This window comes from Mesoplodon bidens (genome assembly GCF_964165515.1).
Source record: "Mesoplodon bidens genome assembly, chromosome: 5".
Taxonomy (NCBI): Eukaryota; Metazoa; Chordata; class Mammalia; order Artiodactyla; family Ziphiidae; genus Mesoplodon; species Mesoplodon bidens.
Window position 1 is genome coordinate 42,192,000 of NC_138161.1, and position 17,847 is coordinate 42,209,846.

Here is a 17,847-nt window from a genome sequence, read left to right on the forward strand (position 1 = left end):
AACAGAAATGCCTGAGAGGTCCTAAGTGAGAAATAATGGAGAAAAGCAGAAGAAAACACAGGCCATTTTAAAAAAGTTTTTTCATCTCTCCTTAAAGCTTTCATACATTAAAATCATACATTTGTAGCAAGTATTACTATCAAACTCCACTCATTGGGCCAGAAACCCTTGTGGTGTTAGCGAAAAACTTGCCCCTCAGGTAGCATACTACCTACACTCGTGAGTTCATCGGCCAGTGGCCTCAACTCCAAGCTCTAACAATGTGCAGGGCATGTGCACTTGTAATAAGTATTCCAGGTACTTCAATAGCAGGTGGGCCCTATACAACAGGTGGAGATGCTCAATGCTATCAGTAAATTTTTCCCTAAAACCCAGATATGATCAAGTTCTTACTTGCTGAAATGCTTTTTATGTCCCTCTTTCATCTAGAATATATTGTAAAATCACTGACATGTGGCATAGAAATTTCTGCAGTTTCCAATCTGCCTTTCAAGGAACATCTCTTACCACTCTGTCCCCCCACCTCTTCTCTTTCCTGTATCCTAGCCCTTTTGGTATCACATATGCTCTTTGCTCTATACATGTCAGATGCTTTCTTTTGCCCTGACTTGGAAACTATTATGATTTTGTTTATGCTCCATCTGCTTGCCTGCAGTGCCTTCCAAACCATTCTCCAATTAGCAAACTCCTACTCATCCGTCAAACTACAGCTCAGTTATTACTTTTTTGATGAGGCTTTCCCTGAATTGGCTGCCCACACCTCTATCCCCCCTACTACTACTTTGGTTAAATTCCTTGCATCCCTCTGTTTGCTGACATCATTCTTTTTCACATCTATTCAAAATGGCATTCAGATTATGGAAACTTCTTGTTATCCAATGTCTCTTGAGCTAGAGAGTCTATAATTGAGAGATCCTATATTATTTACTTTCTATTCCCAGGCCAGGAATTGCTTTTTACTTATTTTCACACTGTTGTAGCTTCTTTCAAACATGAATGCCTCTTTCCACAGTGATAAGCGGTTTAAGTGTGAAAAGAGAAGTAGTGTAAGGGGAAGCCAGTATACGTGGATATGAGCACATTGCCATGTTTTTCCAAAATGTTTTTAAATTGTCACTTCCAAATTAGGGTTTATTTTCTTTCAAGTTTCAGAAAAATTTTATCTAAACCTAGAACAATGGAAAGACTAAAATTGTGTTGGAACTTTAAAAAGTGCCAGAGTCACCACTGTCTGAATCTTCTGTTCAGTACATGTCATCATTTTCAATTATGACAGACTTGGCACTTGAAGGGGGTTCTACAGCCTCTGGTGACATAATGTGGGAAGAAGTTAGAGATACAAAGTAACAAGGCACACACACAAAAAGTTAGCAGTCAGTCTTTTTTCCTGGCTTCCTCTACCCACCCACCCCCAACCGTTGATCCCAGCAGACAAACTAGTATCAGAAGCCACTTATTTAAATTCATGTGAAAATCATGTTCTCTCAGTAAAAACATAGTGTTTGTGAAAAGAATACTTATTAGCAAGGCCTTTCAAGTCCTTATTTAGATTCCACAACTTAAAGCTCTAAAATTGATCACTGATCTTACAGCTGTCAACTTACCTTTACTTTCCAGAGTCGTACAAGGAATGTAAGAGTCTTGTTTTCTGTTTAGAATAGGAAAAGATTGATGAGCGTGAGGATATTTGAGTGATCATTTTCTGGGGAATATTTTAAAGATACGCAAGAATAGTTCTCAAAATAGAAATTACAAAATTATTTGGCTGAAATAGATTGCAATTCTGTTGTCCAGCAAGGGAGATGGAAATAAGAGAAACCATTTATAACCATGGTGTAAAGTAAGTGAGAAAGTGTAAGGACACTATTATTTAGTCTTTGGGTTTGGAATGCTAAAGAACAGCTTCCAACTATTATCAGATTGGAAGTGGTTGGAAAGCTAAATGGGAAGCTGTGAATAATGCATTGTTTATCTCACAGAACTCAGAGATCCGAATGCTAGATAGTGACGGAGGGAGGGTAGTGATGTGCTGTCAAGAACTTCAGGCTTGACTTCTATTACTCTTATTTATACCCACAGCATAGAACAAGGGATGCATGCTGACCTGCAGCCACTCCTAGGGCTGGGTTTGCTCACTTCCTTAGGATGCTGAAGGTTACTTCCTAGTTTGGAAAACCAAAGTGCACTTTATGCACACGGAAATCCTGTGCCAAATCTCTTTAAAAAGTCCTGACACCACTTGGTGTAGAACTGAAGAGACTTTCTGATCTGGGGTGCATATTAGTGTCTTTCTGCGCCAGAAAGGGCTCGCGAAGAGTTATGATCCCATTGAACACAGTGAAGGAATAATCCCAGTTTTCCTTTGAATACAATCAACAATCTTTCCTTTTAAATGAAGGGCTCCTGCTCTTTTAATAACAAACATTTCTCTGGCATTTCAGTTTCTTTTCCATTCACTCTGCCATATGACACTCTAGCAGGGTTTCTGGTTTCTTCGGGGGATTAACCTACAAGAGCATGTACTGCAAACAATAAAATAGCTGCTTTCCATTGAAAATAAGGAGGGGGTGATTTTCTCTCCCCACCGCTACTCTCCACCACCGCACCATCATAACTTCGGGATTTCCTGCGCCTTTGGTGACGCCCGCGACCTCCACCGCCTTCCGCCCCAGCTCGGTGCTTCAGAGCCTGTCTGCGAGGCCCAGCGCGCAGTCCTGTTCTTTTTCAGCGCTCGCTTCCGACGGCACTAGGACCCAGGGATGTCCCTGAGCGAGGTTCGAGGAAAGGCAGCCAGACTCCTCCTTATCTCCAGTGTCAAACTTGACATCAGCCTGCGAGCGGAGCATGGTAACTTCTCCAGCAATCAGAGCGCTCCCCCTCACATCAGTGGCATGCTTCATGGAGATATGCTCCTCTCACTGCCCTCTGCACCAGCAACATGGATTGTCACCTCTCCATCTTCCTCCTTCTCAGCTGCTCTGTTCTCAATTGCTTCGGGGAACTGATTCTCCAACCTTCCAATGAAGGTAAGCCAGGTACAGCGACGCGCACAGCCCCGTCCCGCGGGGCTAAAGCTCTTCCAAGCACGTTCTCACCGAAGCCTTCTCAGGTCCTCGAGGTCCTTCCGAATAAAGCGGTTCGCTCTCAGAGTAAACTAAAGAGGTGCTTTTATTTTCGGCTGTCTTCTGAAACACTCTAAGAGATAACTTTGGATTGCCTAAACCTAAAATGTGTTTTAAATCTGATACCAATTCAAGCAATTATCTTGTTTGCCAATTTTAAGCAGAAAGAAAGAAAAAATCCTCCAGTTTTACAACCCGGTATGTTAATTGCCAAATAGTCATGGCAGTATTTTATTTCCTAATTATGACCATGTAGTACTCTGAGAAGTTTAAAAGAATATTCCACCCTTCTCTCTAGATTCTTTAGTATGTTTAAAGGTAATGACAGGTTGTTCCAACTTAGGATCATGGCATTTATGAATGGGCTAAAGCGAAATCAGAGTTTGTTGAAGCGGAGATGTGTGTGTGTGTGTGTGTGTGTGTGTGTGTGTGTGTGTATTTATGTTACAACTGCTGTATTGAAGTGATGTGTATCCCGCCAGGCGGTGGTTTGCTCTGTGGTACAGGTTCTAATGAGCAGCATATGCCACGTTAACATAAGTAATATTTGCAGGAATTACAATAAGCTGAGATTGGATTTTCTTTGTTTAAGGGCTTATATACGAATAGGAGAATGTATTTAATGAATAGTGAAAACTCCTGGGTAGGTGTAGTAAATAACTGAACAGCAAATTAAGAGAGAATGTTCATATGCAGCAAATGGTATTTCCTTAGTGCTGGGTTATTTATTTTCCTCCTAATGGGCATTCATCCCTTTTCAATGGATTAAAGTGCAAACCTAATATTAAGGACAGCAATGTTTCCTATAAGATTTTGTGCTTAATAGAGACATTGCCTTTTTCCTGTATACCTTTTATGATCTATTCCTAATGATTTGTGAATATAATCGCTAACTCTTAAGAAAAACTTTTCTGAATAATTGATTGCTTTCAAGCAACACTTACAACTTGGATTTCCTCTTAATCATTTTGAACTTATAACAATAATATTTAGCAATTTAGCAATACTGAGAAGTTCATGTGCAAATGCTACATTATATGTTATGTCACTAACTAAAAAATATATTGACAAGCCAGTACCGTGGTATATTGTATATATTATTTTTAAAAAACACAAGTAAAAACTCAAAAATATTTAGAAACTTTTTAATTAAATATAAAAACTGCCTCTCATATTTGGTGACCTACTTTCACTGCTAATAGAGCAGTTCAATTTCATTCTTTCCTTAGGGACTGCTTTTATCAACTTGGCAGATTTCATTAAATTTTTTGTCTTTTTTTATTGGGAAATTAAAAATTCTAAAATAAAAGGATCAAGAAATTATCTTACCTTCAAGTGACTTTTTTTTACAAATCAAATTAACATGTTTATTTGAAAGTAATGATCAATCATTTTTTATGAATGAAAGGCAAGCATAGTTATCTGTATAATGAGTAACATATAAGTATGTTAAAATTAGTGTTTATTCTGTTTGTTTCTTTGAAAATATTAAAGTATTGATAATAGCTAGAAAACAGTAATATTATTCCCATATTGCTATGATAAATTGTGTTTATCCAGATGGAATATTTATAAACTATTTAGGTAATGGATTTTAGTGAATTAATAATGCACAGGGATATAGCGAGTCATTAATGAGGGTCATTATTTTTGTGCAAAACGTAACCTTTCAGTAAATTACAAGAGAAAAAAAGGCCTTTTAAACTTATTGACACTTATATAAAATTAATGAATATTAATTTAATGAAATAGGAATTATCAAATGTAAATTGCTTTTAAGCCACACCTTATGTATATTAGGGTATATAATGCATATCATTATACAGGCAGGTACACACTGACACTATGTATATAAAAAGGTGAATATATTCAGAAAGCTGACATAATTACATTTAATTTGCTTGGGCAAAAGTTTATCTATCCATTGTTTGTGGGATTATTCTTTCCAGATCACGTCCTATGGTAGTCTCCTTTCTCTTCTGAGGTCATGAAGGGAAGCTTTGAAACAAAATGTCAAATGAATGATTTAACTTGGGTAATATTTGAGTAAGAGTTCAAATATTAATGCAATAGCTTGGGACATAGTGGTAGAGTTGAACAACATGAAAAGTGAAAAATCCAAGTATGTGCCAAGATTTCTATGCAATTCTTCTAACAATGTTATTTGAATAAAAAGCAATGCTTATGAAAATTTATATATTGGGTAGAAGGAATAATGATAAAATGAATCTCATTAATAAATGTTTCTAATATAAATTTTGAGAACTGAAATACAAAATACTAGGTTGTATTTAAAATGATATGTTAAAAATTATATTTCAACACTATAGAAAATTTACTAGAATTTATTTTGCAATTTATTATGAAGATAGTCATGATAGAACTAAAAGAGAACAAAAACCTAACCACTGAGTTAATTGCTCGGAAATGTGCCATTGTGTGACTTATTTTTTCATATTTGAGAATTGATAATCAAATATCAATTTTGAAATGCCATGGGTCCATGATAAGAGAAAAATACTTAGAAAAAAAGTTTAGTATGAACTTTCCTTTTATTAATCCAGTTACAGACAACTTTCTAATATGCCTTCAAGAAAATGATTCCAGATGATACTTTCTATGACTGGCCTCTTTGATGATAATTATTTATAATTTTGATGGTTATTTAAATCAAGAATTGGCCTATATACTTAAATAGAAACTTTACAAAAGCTGCAGGGAACTTTATTAAAATCTTACCAGGTCTGTTTACATGACACATCAAGAAAAGACTTCCATGGGAAATCAACTACTTTTCATGACAAAATAGGATTGTTACATTATGTATTATTAGAAAAGTTTATATATTTGCTCCCTGTTGCCATCCCAGATAGATGATGATAATATTAAATAAAAATAACTTTACAAAGAGGTTAAAACTTGATATAAAGTAAAGAATCGACTATTGTTTGTTTAATTTCTCTTAGCAGTGGATAAAGTAATCTCTTTAGACACTTTTCTACGTTTGAAGCTTTCTGAGGCAGAATGCACTGCTTATTCATCAGTACATAATATACTAAATCATTTTTCTATCCAAAAGTGTTTGTAATTTAGATTAACATTTATCTATAGAGTTATTTACACTGGAAATCAGTTTTCAAAATTAAAGTGAATAAAATTCAATCTTCATATATATACTACTTTTTTGGGGAGACTTTTATTGGAGTGGTAGGCACACTATATGAAATGTATTTCACTGAACGTAAGTCACTTAAGTACAAAAGGATACTATGTGATCGTTTAAAGCTCAAAAGTAAAACTTAGAGATGAGCACTGTATGCTTCCCTTTGAATATTAGGCAAATGATGGAGACAATAAACATTTAAATAATAGATTTTTCCCTTTTTAAAAATCAGTATGACTTGGCATCATTTTCATGTATAAACACTTATCCTCAAATAATAACACACTGTGGTTGAAATATTAATAGAGAACTAAGCTGTCATATCACCTTTATAGTTATTTTTTAAAGAGAGTTTACATTTGCTTTTAATAGCATTTTATCATTCTAGACTAAATAATTGAATGCATTATACATTTTTGTAATTTAATAGCTTTCCTAATGGCTCGCCCCTACTTCCCCCCAACAGTTATAACTTTGCTATTTGCCTGGAGGTAGGAGAAACCTTAATTTCACTATTTTATAACCCACAACAGTTAACACTTGACCTAGGTCATTAACAGGATTATCAGCAAATTTGTTTAAGCTTTTACTGACAACCTGAATTGCTACGATAATATTTTGATTGTGCCGGAAAGAAACTTCTTGCAACCTTTCAAAATCTATCATGAAATTAATTCATTCTGAATCTATATCTTCCTAAAGACTAATATTGATAATAATAATTTAAGTGGGGAAATGTCCGCTTTGATACCCCATTCTCTTCACTCTTATGTTTTATATATCACGCCATTCTTGTCCTTGTTATAAATGATCAATTAAAAACTCTTAAATAGTAAATATTCTTGCAATAACAATAGATTTATAAGTACAAACCAGCTTCATCGTAACTATGAACAGATTCAATTTTATACTTTCTTATTATTGGTGCTGTAGTTAATATGATTTTTCTACCCATTTCAAGATATAAAGTCAATTGAATATGTTTATAACTCAGAAGCAACTGGAACCATAAAAGGGAAACTACATATAACAAAACAACATTACCCCATGTAAGATTATGGTGCATTTTATATAAAGTTGTCTTTCCCATGAAACACTAGTAATTGGGAGCTACAATGAAAAGTACATAAAATGAATACAAACATTTTAAACAAAACGTTATGTAGAATCCGAACTTAAGGGTATTTTTTTAACATTGTGTAGTAGATTTAGGGAGTTTCATGTGAAGATTTTTATTACTTGAATATAATTATGGTTTACTCTTTGCCTTTATAAACAATTTAGTAGTTTCACCTTGACTCATAAGAAACTTATTATCTTTAAAGAAAAGACTTAAGATTTTTTATCATGTCTATATATTATCCACATTTTAATATTCAAATTTTGGTGTGTTCTTTAAGGGTCCTTCACTTTTAATAGTTTCTCAAAATAACTTTCTTTATGAAGATCCCTAAATGTCAAAATTGTCTCTGAAACTCTGGATTTTTCTGAAATAAAATATATGCAATTTTTAAATATCAAATAATCAGTTACATATGCAAAGGATTTTTAGAGGCAAAACATATTTCCACAGTATATTTGATTTACTAACTTCAATACAAATGGAAACAGCAAGAACTGTTCTTGAGAGTTACATTCTCCAAGTCATAAAATCTTCAAGAAAATATTAATAAAACTTTCCACAAATCATCAAAACTCGATAAGTTCTTACAGACATTTACTTACTAGGAAATCTGTGATGTGGGTTACCTTTGATTTTAGTCATTCCCCAATGATTTTGTTTGGCATAAATACTAGATGGAAGGAGAAATATGTATTTCTTGGAAGAACACTGTTTTGCAAATCATTTTCTGTCAAGATCCTCAACTTTATTTTTTACACACTTGTCTTTAAAACTTCTAATAAATCTTGTTCTTTTAATTCCTGTTTGATAAAAGATTTAGAAAAATAGATGCAGGTGCCCCCTTTTTGATTCTGTTTTCAGAGATCTGGATTTTATCACCAGGGAGGGTCAGAGCAGGGCTTTTATCAAGTGCACAAGTAGCTTTCCACAGATTTTTCAAATAAAGGGATGACTGGTGGTGTAAAACATTCATTATATTGTTCATCCAGGTATACTGAAAACCAGGCTTTGAAATTTATTTCTAAGAAATTTGAAAACCTTAATTCTTCTGTAATGACTTTAGAAATAAAAACATTCTTGGACGTTTATAAAATGCAAAGGATTCCAAGACACAAATCAATCTAGGCGGACACCCCTCCTGGAAATCAGGGTGTGGGCACATGTGCACCCCTTGATTTCACTCTCTGTGTCTGTTACCAGCTCCCTAGAATCAGGTAGTTCTTGGAATCTGGCAGAAGTTTTCCTCTTGGAAAAGTCTGAAAGTCAGCAAGTTTTAGTTTGCCTCCTACCAGCTTTCTGTGAAATTAAAAAAAATTAAAAAGGTGGTGGATTACAAAGAGAAAAAACGTCTTTGCAAGAGAATAGAAAATAAAAAGTCGATTAGAAAGATGGAGAGGTAGAGAAATGCAAAGATTATAAAACCAATGATAATATTTGTCTTTTGCTTAAAAGAAAAATATTTACCACGTCAAACATCTGGCTAATCAATTTTTAGTAGATCTCTAAAAACCTGCGCGCACACACAGACACGCACAAAAGGGTGTGTGTTTGGGGCGGGGGGCGGGTTTGGGGGGCGTTGCGTGCTTTTGTTTCTCCTCTCAAGTGTACACACTTTTGATTTTTCCCCTGAAGAAAATATTTTGTCTAGGAAAGTTTTGAGAGTGTAAGCCAAACCCCTTTGGAAGCCTGGGAGTATGCATGTGGAGGATGGATGGAATCAAAACCAGTTCAGCAGTAAAGCCTCCAACTTGGAGTGATGTTATTAAACTGGAAGCCCTGAGTGGGGAACCCCCTCCCTTCCTTCATTTTAAACCATGTCCTGCTGTTCCAGTCAAAGCAGAGGGTGAAAATCCACATAATCCAAACCAACATGGTGAAGTCAGAATAATAGGCGAGGAATGAGGGGGGAAACAAGTGGCCGCACTGTACAAATAAACTGTTGTGAATAACCTTAGCCATGAACTGGGGTGGCCACAGGAGGTATGATGGCGCTTCTCTTCCTTCGCATCACACCTCCCACGTTTGATAATGCAATATTGATTAAATTCCAAAAGTGTGCCTTGAGAAATTTTAGCACGAAACAGAGCTTTACGGGGAATTCCAGGGATATGGCAACTGAGGGATGAGCAGGCGCCCTCGCGGCCACCACACCCACCACCAGGGCATCTTAACCTCAAACTCTCCGCCGCCGCCAGGACCAGGCTCATAGGTGCGGCGGGAAAACGGAGTCTACCAACAATTCACTACTTTTCACTCCTCATCGGATTCAAGATCGGATCAGAAAAGCCCATCTCCGGGTCCACGTCCTCCAGCTCAGCTCAGCCCTCGGGGTTCGGTGGTTCTTTGTGCGCGAGCGTCTCGGCGCCCGGCGGCCAAAGCGCGCTGCCCGGGCGCTGCGAGCCAGCGCGGCCTCCCGCGGGCGGCGGGCGGCGAGCACGCGCGAAGCCCCTGCGGCGGCCGGCTTCTTGCCGGCGTCCGGCGCCGGGCTCTCTCAGCCCGGGCGGAGGCTGGAGCCAGGGGAGCGCGAGGGCGCCAAGTTCGGCGGAAACTAGCGCCGGGCGTAGGCGGGGCGGACGAGAGGCAAACGTGCGCCCTCTGCCTGCGACCACGGAGCTGCCGGCGCTCGGAGAGGGGCGTTCTCCTCAGCACCTGGACTCTCCTTACCTGGGGAGACCGCGAGCGGCTCGGACGCGCCAGGCAAGTCCCGACTTTCACAACAAACTCTGACCCGAGATCTCTGTCGCCCCCACCCTCAACTCCCCACCTCCCCCCATAGCTGGCAGTCTTTGCAGCTTGGCGTCCATAGTTGGCGCGGTCTGTCCTCCTAAGTTCCGGCCCCGCGAGGTGACAGGTGCAGGAGGGGGACAGGGTTCTCCAGGGTTCACAGAACTCCCTGTAGAGTTGGGGAAGAGCCTCGTACCCGGCCCGCTCGGTTGGGACGAGCCTGAGACGTCCATTGTCCTGCTTGCTTCTGTGTTTCCCGACCCCTTTGCTATTTCTTGAATTTTCAAAAGATGTCTCTCTAGACGAAAATGAAGAACTTTTTTTTTTTTTTTTTTTTTTTCAGTTTTCGTTAAGACCATCTACTGATGCCACCTGTTAGGTCCCTCGGGAGAGCTAAGGGGCATGTTCTACAAACCCACTCCCCACCCCGTGCACAATCGAAAGTTGTCTGTTTTCCCCACAGCCCCATATTTGATTGGCACCGTTTTTTAAATTAAAACAGGATTTTCCCTCTTCTGATTTTGGGAGTAAACCTGGAATGGGCCAGGAGGTTTCTGGGATCGGCATTACCGAGGTAGGTTTAGTAGTTAGATGATGCTGATGTTTGTGTGGTCATCAAAACTTTAGTGTTTTTCGTAAAAGATAGAATTGTTGAATGCAGGGCATTCCAAGACTAAATATGGCTTCAGTGTCATGTCCAGTAATCACATAACAATTACACAGAGCTCCACTGGCTGGAAAGATTTTTCCCTTACATTGTCATTGAGTACTTACTGTACCTCATTTAATCTTAAAGCCGCCCTAAAGTAGGTATTATGACATCTCCCATTTTACAACTGAGGAAACTAAGTAAACTCATCGTAATAAAGCCTGGCCCTCTCTTGTCTGTCTTCTGATTTTAACCTCATATGTTTTCTCCTGTACACAAATGCCTGTAAATTAAGGAGGTCTCCTATTCAGGAAAAGCACTAGCTTCTCAACCTCAATCCTACTGACTATACTAATGTGTCTTGTTGACTCGCAAGAAAAATCTTAGAAGTAGTCAGAGTATTGGAGTGAAAAATCAGACTTCAAAGTACTTTCAAAAAAGTACTTCAAAGAGTACTTTGAATCTGCAGTGTTTACCCTCATAAGGTATGATTATCTGCATAGTTGGGGACTCACTAAGAATTAAAGAAAATTTGATGTGGACAGAGGAATAAAAGATATGATCTGTGATGTGTTTTCTTCACACATTCTTACCTCTGCCTTCCTTTCCTTATACTCAGACACTCTTTTCCTCACCCTGGAAAGATTCTTGTCAAGAATTCCATACACAGAGATTGTGAGGCAATTATCAATATAACCTGGATGTGATTTTTTTTTAGTTTTATTTAATAAAAATGAAGTGTGAATTAACTATTGGAATTGTCATAAAGGTCAGTAATGGGTGGAAGTAGAACTTGGCCTAAAAAGTAGACTTTAATTTCTATGGAAACTTTCCCCTATTTAAAAGATAATTTATATATTATTTAAGATTAGAAAATAAATTATAAAGATTTATATCCTCTTTCATAAAAACACTTGTACTCTATTTAAGTGGAGGCATTGAGAAAAGGTAGCTAAAACAGGGTTTTGAAAGGTAGCAAATTGAGTTGGGGGCAATTATATTTTTCTTGTGGGTGTTTCAGCACATATGTTTTGCATTAATTGCTGCAATAAATTCTGTTAACCTGGCAAAGAGCAAAAATAGCATATTGATGACATCAGGCTTTCAAATCAGAAAGCTGCTTTCAGTACCTTGCTTTCTTCTCTGCAACATGAGAAAAAAAGTTTTCAAACGTGTTATCATTTAGGTTCCCAATGAGTTTTCTAACCACTCAAGCTATTGGCACATTTTCCATGAGCAAAAGCAAAGGCTTAGCAACAAACTTTTGTTTTCTCACTTCTGATGGATTAGAGTCAACAACTGTTTTCCCTACTATTTAATGTTCTAGTTCATATATGATTTTGCAGAACTCTCTCAAATCAAGAAAATGTAATGTGACTTCAGAGTCTCCAAACTGAGTTGCCTCTTGTTTTAAGACAAAAATTCTTGACAGATTACCCAGTGGGGACTGGAGCAAGGGGAGAAGCCTGGGTTAATTTTATTGCTGATAAGTCTATTTAATCAATATGAAAATAGTTTCATCTTGAATTTTCTGTATATTCACTAAGGGGAGGTTAATTTATCAGCTTTAAAATAATAAAGGTAGATCAATAAACTCTGCAGGTCCAGTAAAAAATAACACCCATCCCCCCCACCCCCGCCCCCTCCCCTGATAAAAAATGAGACTTTAAAATTTATTTTTTGCCAGTGATAAAGTTAGTTGGTTTCTAATCAGTATGAAATTTAGGCATTCCCTATCTATCTCAGGATGAGTACGGGAAACAAAGAACAGCTTGTTAGTAGTTAACATATGCTTTATTTCTTGATTTTCAAACGTAATTTAGCAATAAATAAAATTCTATAGATTTTAGAAAGGTACTTTTTTATTGCATATGATAACAATCTTCACACTGAGAAGTTAGACTGGGAAGCTGATTTCCAATCGCTTCCTTGTAGATTGTCTAAATAATCCTCTGGCTAAGCAGAACAACACTCTGAGGAAAAGTCTATGTGCAACACTGTATGTGAGTGTGTGTATGTATGTGTGTGTGCATGTGCATGTGTGTGACCAACAGTATTGTCCCCTTACGTAACTGAACCATTCCCTTTAAATTTTCCTTTCCAAAGGTGATCCTTTGGAAACTCAAGTTTTACTACCCTAGCCCTAGTGAAAACATTAGAACTCTACATTTAATTTCAAAGGCATAAATTTAAAAAACATTAAAATGAATTAAGAAAACTGTTAAGAAAAAAATTAACTCATCTTTCATACTGCAATAATTTGGTTTATTTACCAAACAGTGCACACCTGAGAATTAGTTACTGGATTTTGGAAAAGAAGGTTATCGGCATGTTGAAAGGCCTTGAAGATAACAGCTTAGTTGGGACACGTGACTACAAAATGAATACTTACATAAAAAAACTTTTAACATAGACGTGAAAGTCATAAAAATTGCAATATGAATCTTTACAGAAGATTAGCTGCCTAAAGCTGAGTCCGTGGAATATAAGGAAGATTTTTTTAAAAAGATAAAGTTAATAATAACAACAATAAATTAGTAAAAACAAAGAGAGAAGACTAAATGATTTGCCTAATTTCATGTGATAGGGATAATTATAACCCAGATTTTTTTTACTGCATATATCTAGAAAACTTTATAAATAATTTGAATGAATGCATAATAAATACATATACAAGTAAAAAGCACTTTTGAAAGAACCAAACATTCAGAAAGAGCTATTTTAATAAGCACATATCTAAGCTCAGTGTAAATTCTGTGTGAACATATACATTCACACACATGTGTGTATTGGAAATGCACATGATTGAATATCAAAAAAGACCATCCCCAAACAGAAGCTTCTATAGGTGCTATTCATATTATGACTACACTACCAAGAAAAAACACTGAGATTTGTCTGAATTTTTCATTCTCTTGCAGTGGTAAATGAAGTTTCCTGACCACCACAGCACTAATTGTTTGATACTTTCCATTGACACTATGCTCCTAATATGAAAAGTAAAGGGCTAGAGTTTTGAATTAAACTGATAGGCATGTGGCACTTCACTGGATCCTATGTGGGCCTTTATAAAGACCTTTATACATTGTGGGCCTTTATACATTGAAGAGTTTGTTTATATGTGTGTGTGTGTGTATGTCTGTAGAAAACAGTCATGGTGTATGACAAAATCTAGATGTAGATATCCTCTAGAATATGATGAAGTCAAAGCTATATCCTGATTTTAATTTTCCAGAAATTTAAACCAATTTATTCTGCATTGGGCTTCTTTTAAAATTAAAAAAAAGTTTTGTGATATAAAAATGTCCAAGGAATGTTTTTATTTTTTTTTATTTTTTGACATCTTTTTTGGAGTATAATTGCTTTACAATGGTGCGTTAGTTTCTGCTGTATAACAAAGTGAATCAGTTATACATATACATATGTTCCCATATCTCTTCCCTCTTGCGTCTCCCTCACTCCCACCCTCCCTATCTCACCCCTCTAGGTGGTCACAAAGCACCGAACTGATCTCCCTGTGCTATGCGGCTGCTTCCCACTAGCTATCTATTTTATGTTTGGTAGTGTATATATGTCCATGCCACTCTCTCACTTTGTCACAGCTTACCCTTCCCCCTCCCCATATCCTCAAGTCCATCCTCTAGTAGGTCTGTGTCTTTATTCCCGTCTTGCCCCTAGGTTCTTCATGCCTTTTTTTTTTCTTAGATTCTGTATATATGTGTTAGCATACGGTATATGTTTTTCTCTTTCTGACTTACTACACTCTGTATGACAGACTCTAGGTCCATCCACCTCACTACAAATAACTCAATTTCGTTTCTTTTTGTGGCTGAGTAATAGTCCACTGTATATATGTGCCATACCTTCTTTATCCATTCATCTCTCTTTTTTTTTTTTTTTTTTTTGCTGTACGCGGGCCTCTCACTGCTGTGGCCTCTCCCGTTGCGGAGCACAGGCTCCGGACACACAGGCTCCGCGGCCATGGCTCACGGGCCCAGCCGCTCCGCGGCACGTGGGATCTTCCGGGATAGGGGCACGAACCCGTGTCCCCTGCATCGGCAGGCGGACTCTCAACCACTGCGCCACCAGGGAAGCCCTCCATTCATCTCTTGATGGACACTTAGGTTGCTTCCATGTCCTGGCTATTGTAAATAGAGCTGCAATGAACATTTTGGTACATGACTCTTTTTGAATTATGGTTTTCTCAGGGTATATGCCCAGTAGTGGGATTGCTGGGTCATATGGTAGTTCTATTTTTAGTTTTTTAAGGAACCTCCATACTGTTCTCCATAGCGGCTGTACCAATTCACATTCCCACCAGCAGTGCAAGAGTGTTCCCTTTTCTCCACACCCTCTCCAGCATTTATTGTTTGTAGATTTTTTATGATGGCCATTCTGAGTGGTGTGAGATGATATCTCATTGTAGTTTTGATTTGCATTTCTCTAATGATTAATGATGTTGAGCATTCTTTCATGTGTTTGTTGGCAATCTGTATATCTTCCAAATAATGTTTTTAAATTGAAATTTAATTTCATCACTACACTTTTTGTTCCCTATGTTAAAATTTGAATCCTTATATCCAAGGGACTTCCAAGCATATTTTTATTTTGAAAATAACTACTATATTAGAATTGCTTTGTAGGCCATCTTCTACATTCTATTCCATTTTCATAGCCATTGTTCAAACCCTGACTAAACAGATAGCTTACATTTAGTAGTCAGAGGTTAATAATCAAGCAATATAATAAAGAGTATATACCAAGACAGCCTGAATTTATGGTGTGAAGGCAAAATATATGTGCTAATGCTTGAGCACCTATTTGCCCTAATGATTATTTATATAATTTCAAATTGAAGGATATATTTTCATTTTTCACTTTTTAATCTGTCAAAAAAGTACTCTCAAAGTAGAAATAAACAAATTTTTCTGTTCTAGAACGCTTTAAAAAGCTAAAATGTGTTGAAACAGTACAATGTTTACATAATCATTAATGTTCTACTTTTAGTACCTTACATTTTGGGAAACACATTTCACTTGTCTAAATGATTCATAATATAGGTTGACAGTGCACAGAAGCAAAGAGGCCTGCTATTCTAGGGACCATTATCAAAGCTGAGGTTGTTAATGTTGTAAAACCTCATTGACAGTAGAACATCCCCACTCATTTATTTGAAAGAATTATTTTGTTATAAGAACACATTCCCAAGGGATATTTTAATAGCTGTTTCCTCCATAAGAGTATTAATATCAGAGTGACCTTTAGATTTCTCAGATTAAAAAGAAAAAAATAGAAAATTTTAACACTTTAGAAACAATACAGAGTTAACATTTACTAAAGTATCCAAGTTTCAAGTGGAATTTTGGTCTGTGTTTCTGTTATTTCCTTGAGCTGCTCTAGTCATGAGAACACAAGACATCTTACTGTAAGACTATGTTTTGATTCCAACGACTTCTTCCTGCTGTTGGCAAAGATTGAGATGCGGCAGTTAATTACAGTTTCTTCTTTAATTAGGACCTGCCTGTATAGAAGTTAATCTAAAATTATTGCCCAGGAAGAAAAGCTAATAAGAAAAAGTTGATAGTATACCACCTTGTCCAGAAATCTGCTTATGTCCCATAAATAAGCCATTGATACCATGCAACAAGAGGGTTTTCACAGAAATGTCTAGCACTACACATTTTTTTTTAAATTTTTACATAATTATTTTACTTGGTTATTTGATTGAGAAATTATCATAAATTTATACTTCTATGACACAAAATGCCTGTAAAATTTAACATAGATTACAGGAAGTTTTATCTACCCACAATTAATAGATTATAGTTGACTTCATTTATAGTTTAAAACATTTTTATAATTTTTAGTCTGTGAAATACAATACTAATGATCTATTACAAAGATGTTTTAATTATGTTTAGTTAGAAATAAACATAAACAGGAAGTCTATAGGAGCTGTTAACTAAAAATATATAATCCTAGTAGATAAAAGTTATGTTGAAATAGATAAGTACATTAATAAAACAGACTTCTCTATATTTCTTCTCTGTGGCATAGCTGGGTGTGTACAGTAAAAATGAAAAGCTGAGATTTGATGGACTCCTGTCAGAAAATACATCTTGATTTCTTGATTCCATGTTATTCCAGAGTACCATACAGAGAATTACAACACTGACATCAAAATATATTACTTCCTGTATCATTTTCTTCTATTTGCGACATTTAAGTATAACTTCGGAGCAGATTAAAGGCCTCTTCTGCTATCTGTAACCTAGAGCAAAGCTACTCTTTTCATCATAACAGAAAGTGATGAAAATGATAAAGATAAATAGTGTACAAGAAATGTGGCTGGGACAATTACAGTGATGGCACAAACAGGAAAGGAAATGTCATTATTTTTTAGTAAAAACAAGACATAATCAAAGGATGGGTTTGTTTTCTGCTGTAGTGGTTTCATAGTTATTTGCACTTGGTTATAAAAGCACCTTATAGCTGAAGGTTTTACAAGAAAACATGTCTATTATTACAAGTCTGATATTCTTTAGCCATTAAACCCTACTGTTCACCTTGACATTTCTAAATGTTTTCTTAAATGCAGCTATAGCATTACCACAAAGCATAGATATGTTATTAAATAATTGAAATGATCTTCCACTTCAGTAAGAAATTGTGGCATTTAATTTTAAAAATTATTTTAGTACTGTCTGTATATTTGCAACACTTAATCTAAAAGATGTGAATATTTGTTTAACTCTTAGTCTTTCTAAGTGGACAGATAGCCACTATGAATCAGAATTTTGAAATGCTCTTGAAAAATCTTGTTGTATTAATGATTCTTTAAATGTAAAACTCCAGAAATTTATACCTGAAGTTTTTAATCTGTCCTTACTAAATGAGAACATTTGTTGCAAAATCTTATTTTAATGACTGAGTCCTTTAAAAATTTTTAATGAATTCTTATTAGTAAGAAGGGAAGGTGGTATATAAATTCTTGGTGCAGATAATTCTTTATGACATTGTCAGTGCTAGTGAACAAAGGAGTAGACATTTGATTGTCTCTTCATTA

General features: G+C 36.3%; 1 protein-coding gene across 2 annotated transcripts in view; it reads left to right on the plus strand.

Annotated features, from left to right (window-relative positions):
• Positions 1-2,938: 2,938 nt before the first annotated feature.
• EPHA3 (EPH receptor A3) overlaps positions 2,939-17,847 on the plus strand; it is a gene marked incomplete at both ends in the record, with an annotated part of 372,586 nt that continues 357,677 nt past the window's right edge. For both annotated transcript variants that reach the window (XM_081236000.1, XM_081236001.1), the window contains one exon: positions 2,939-3,026. In XM_081236000.1, the coding sequence (XP_081092126.1) occupies positions 2,939-3,026 (88 nt within the window). The remainder of the gene's footprint in view (positions 3,027-17,847) is intronic.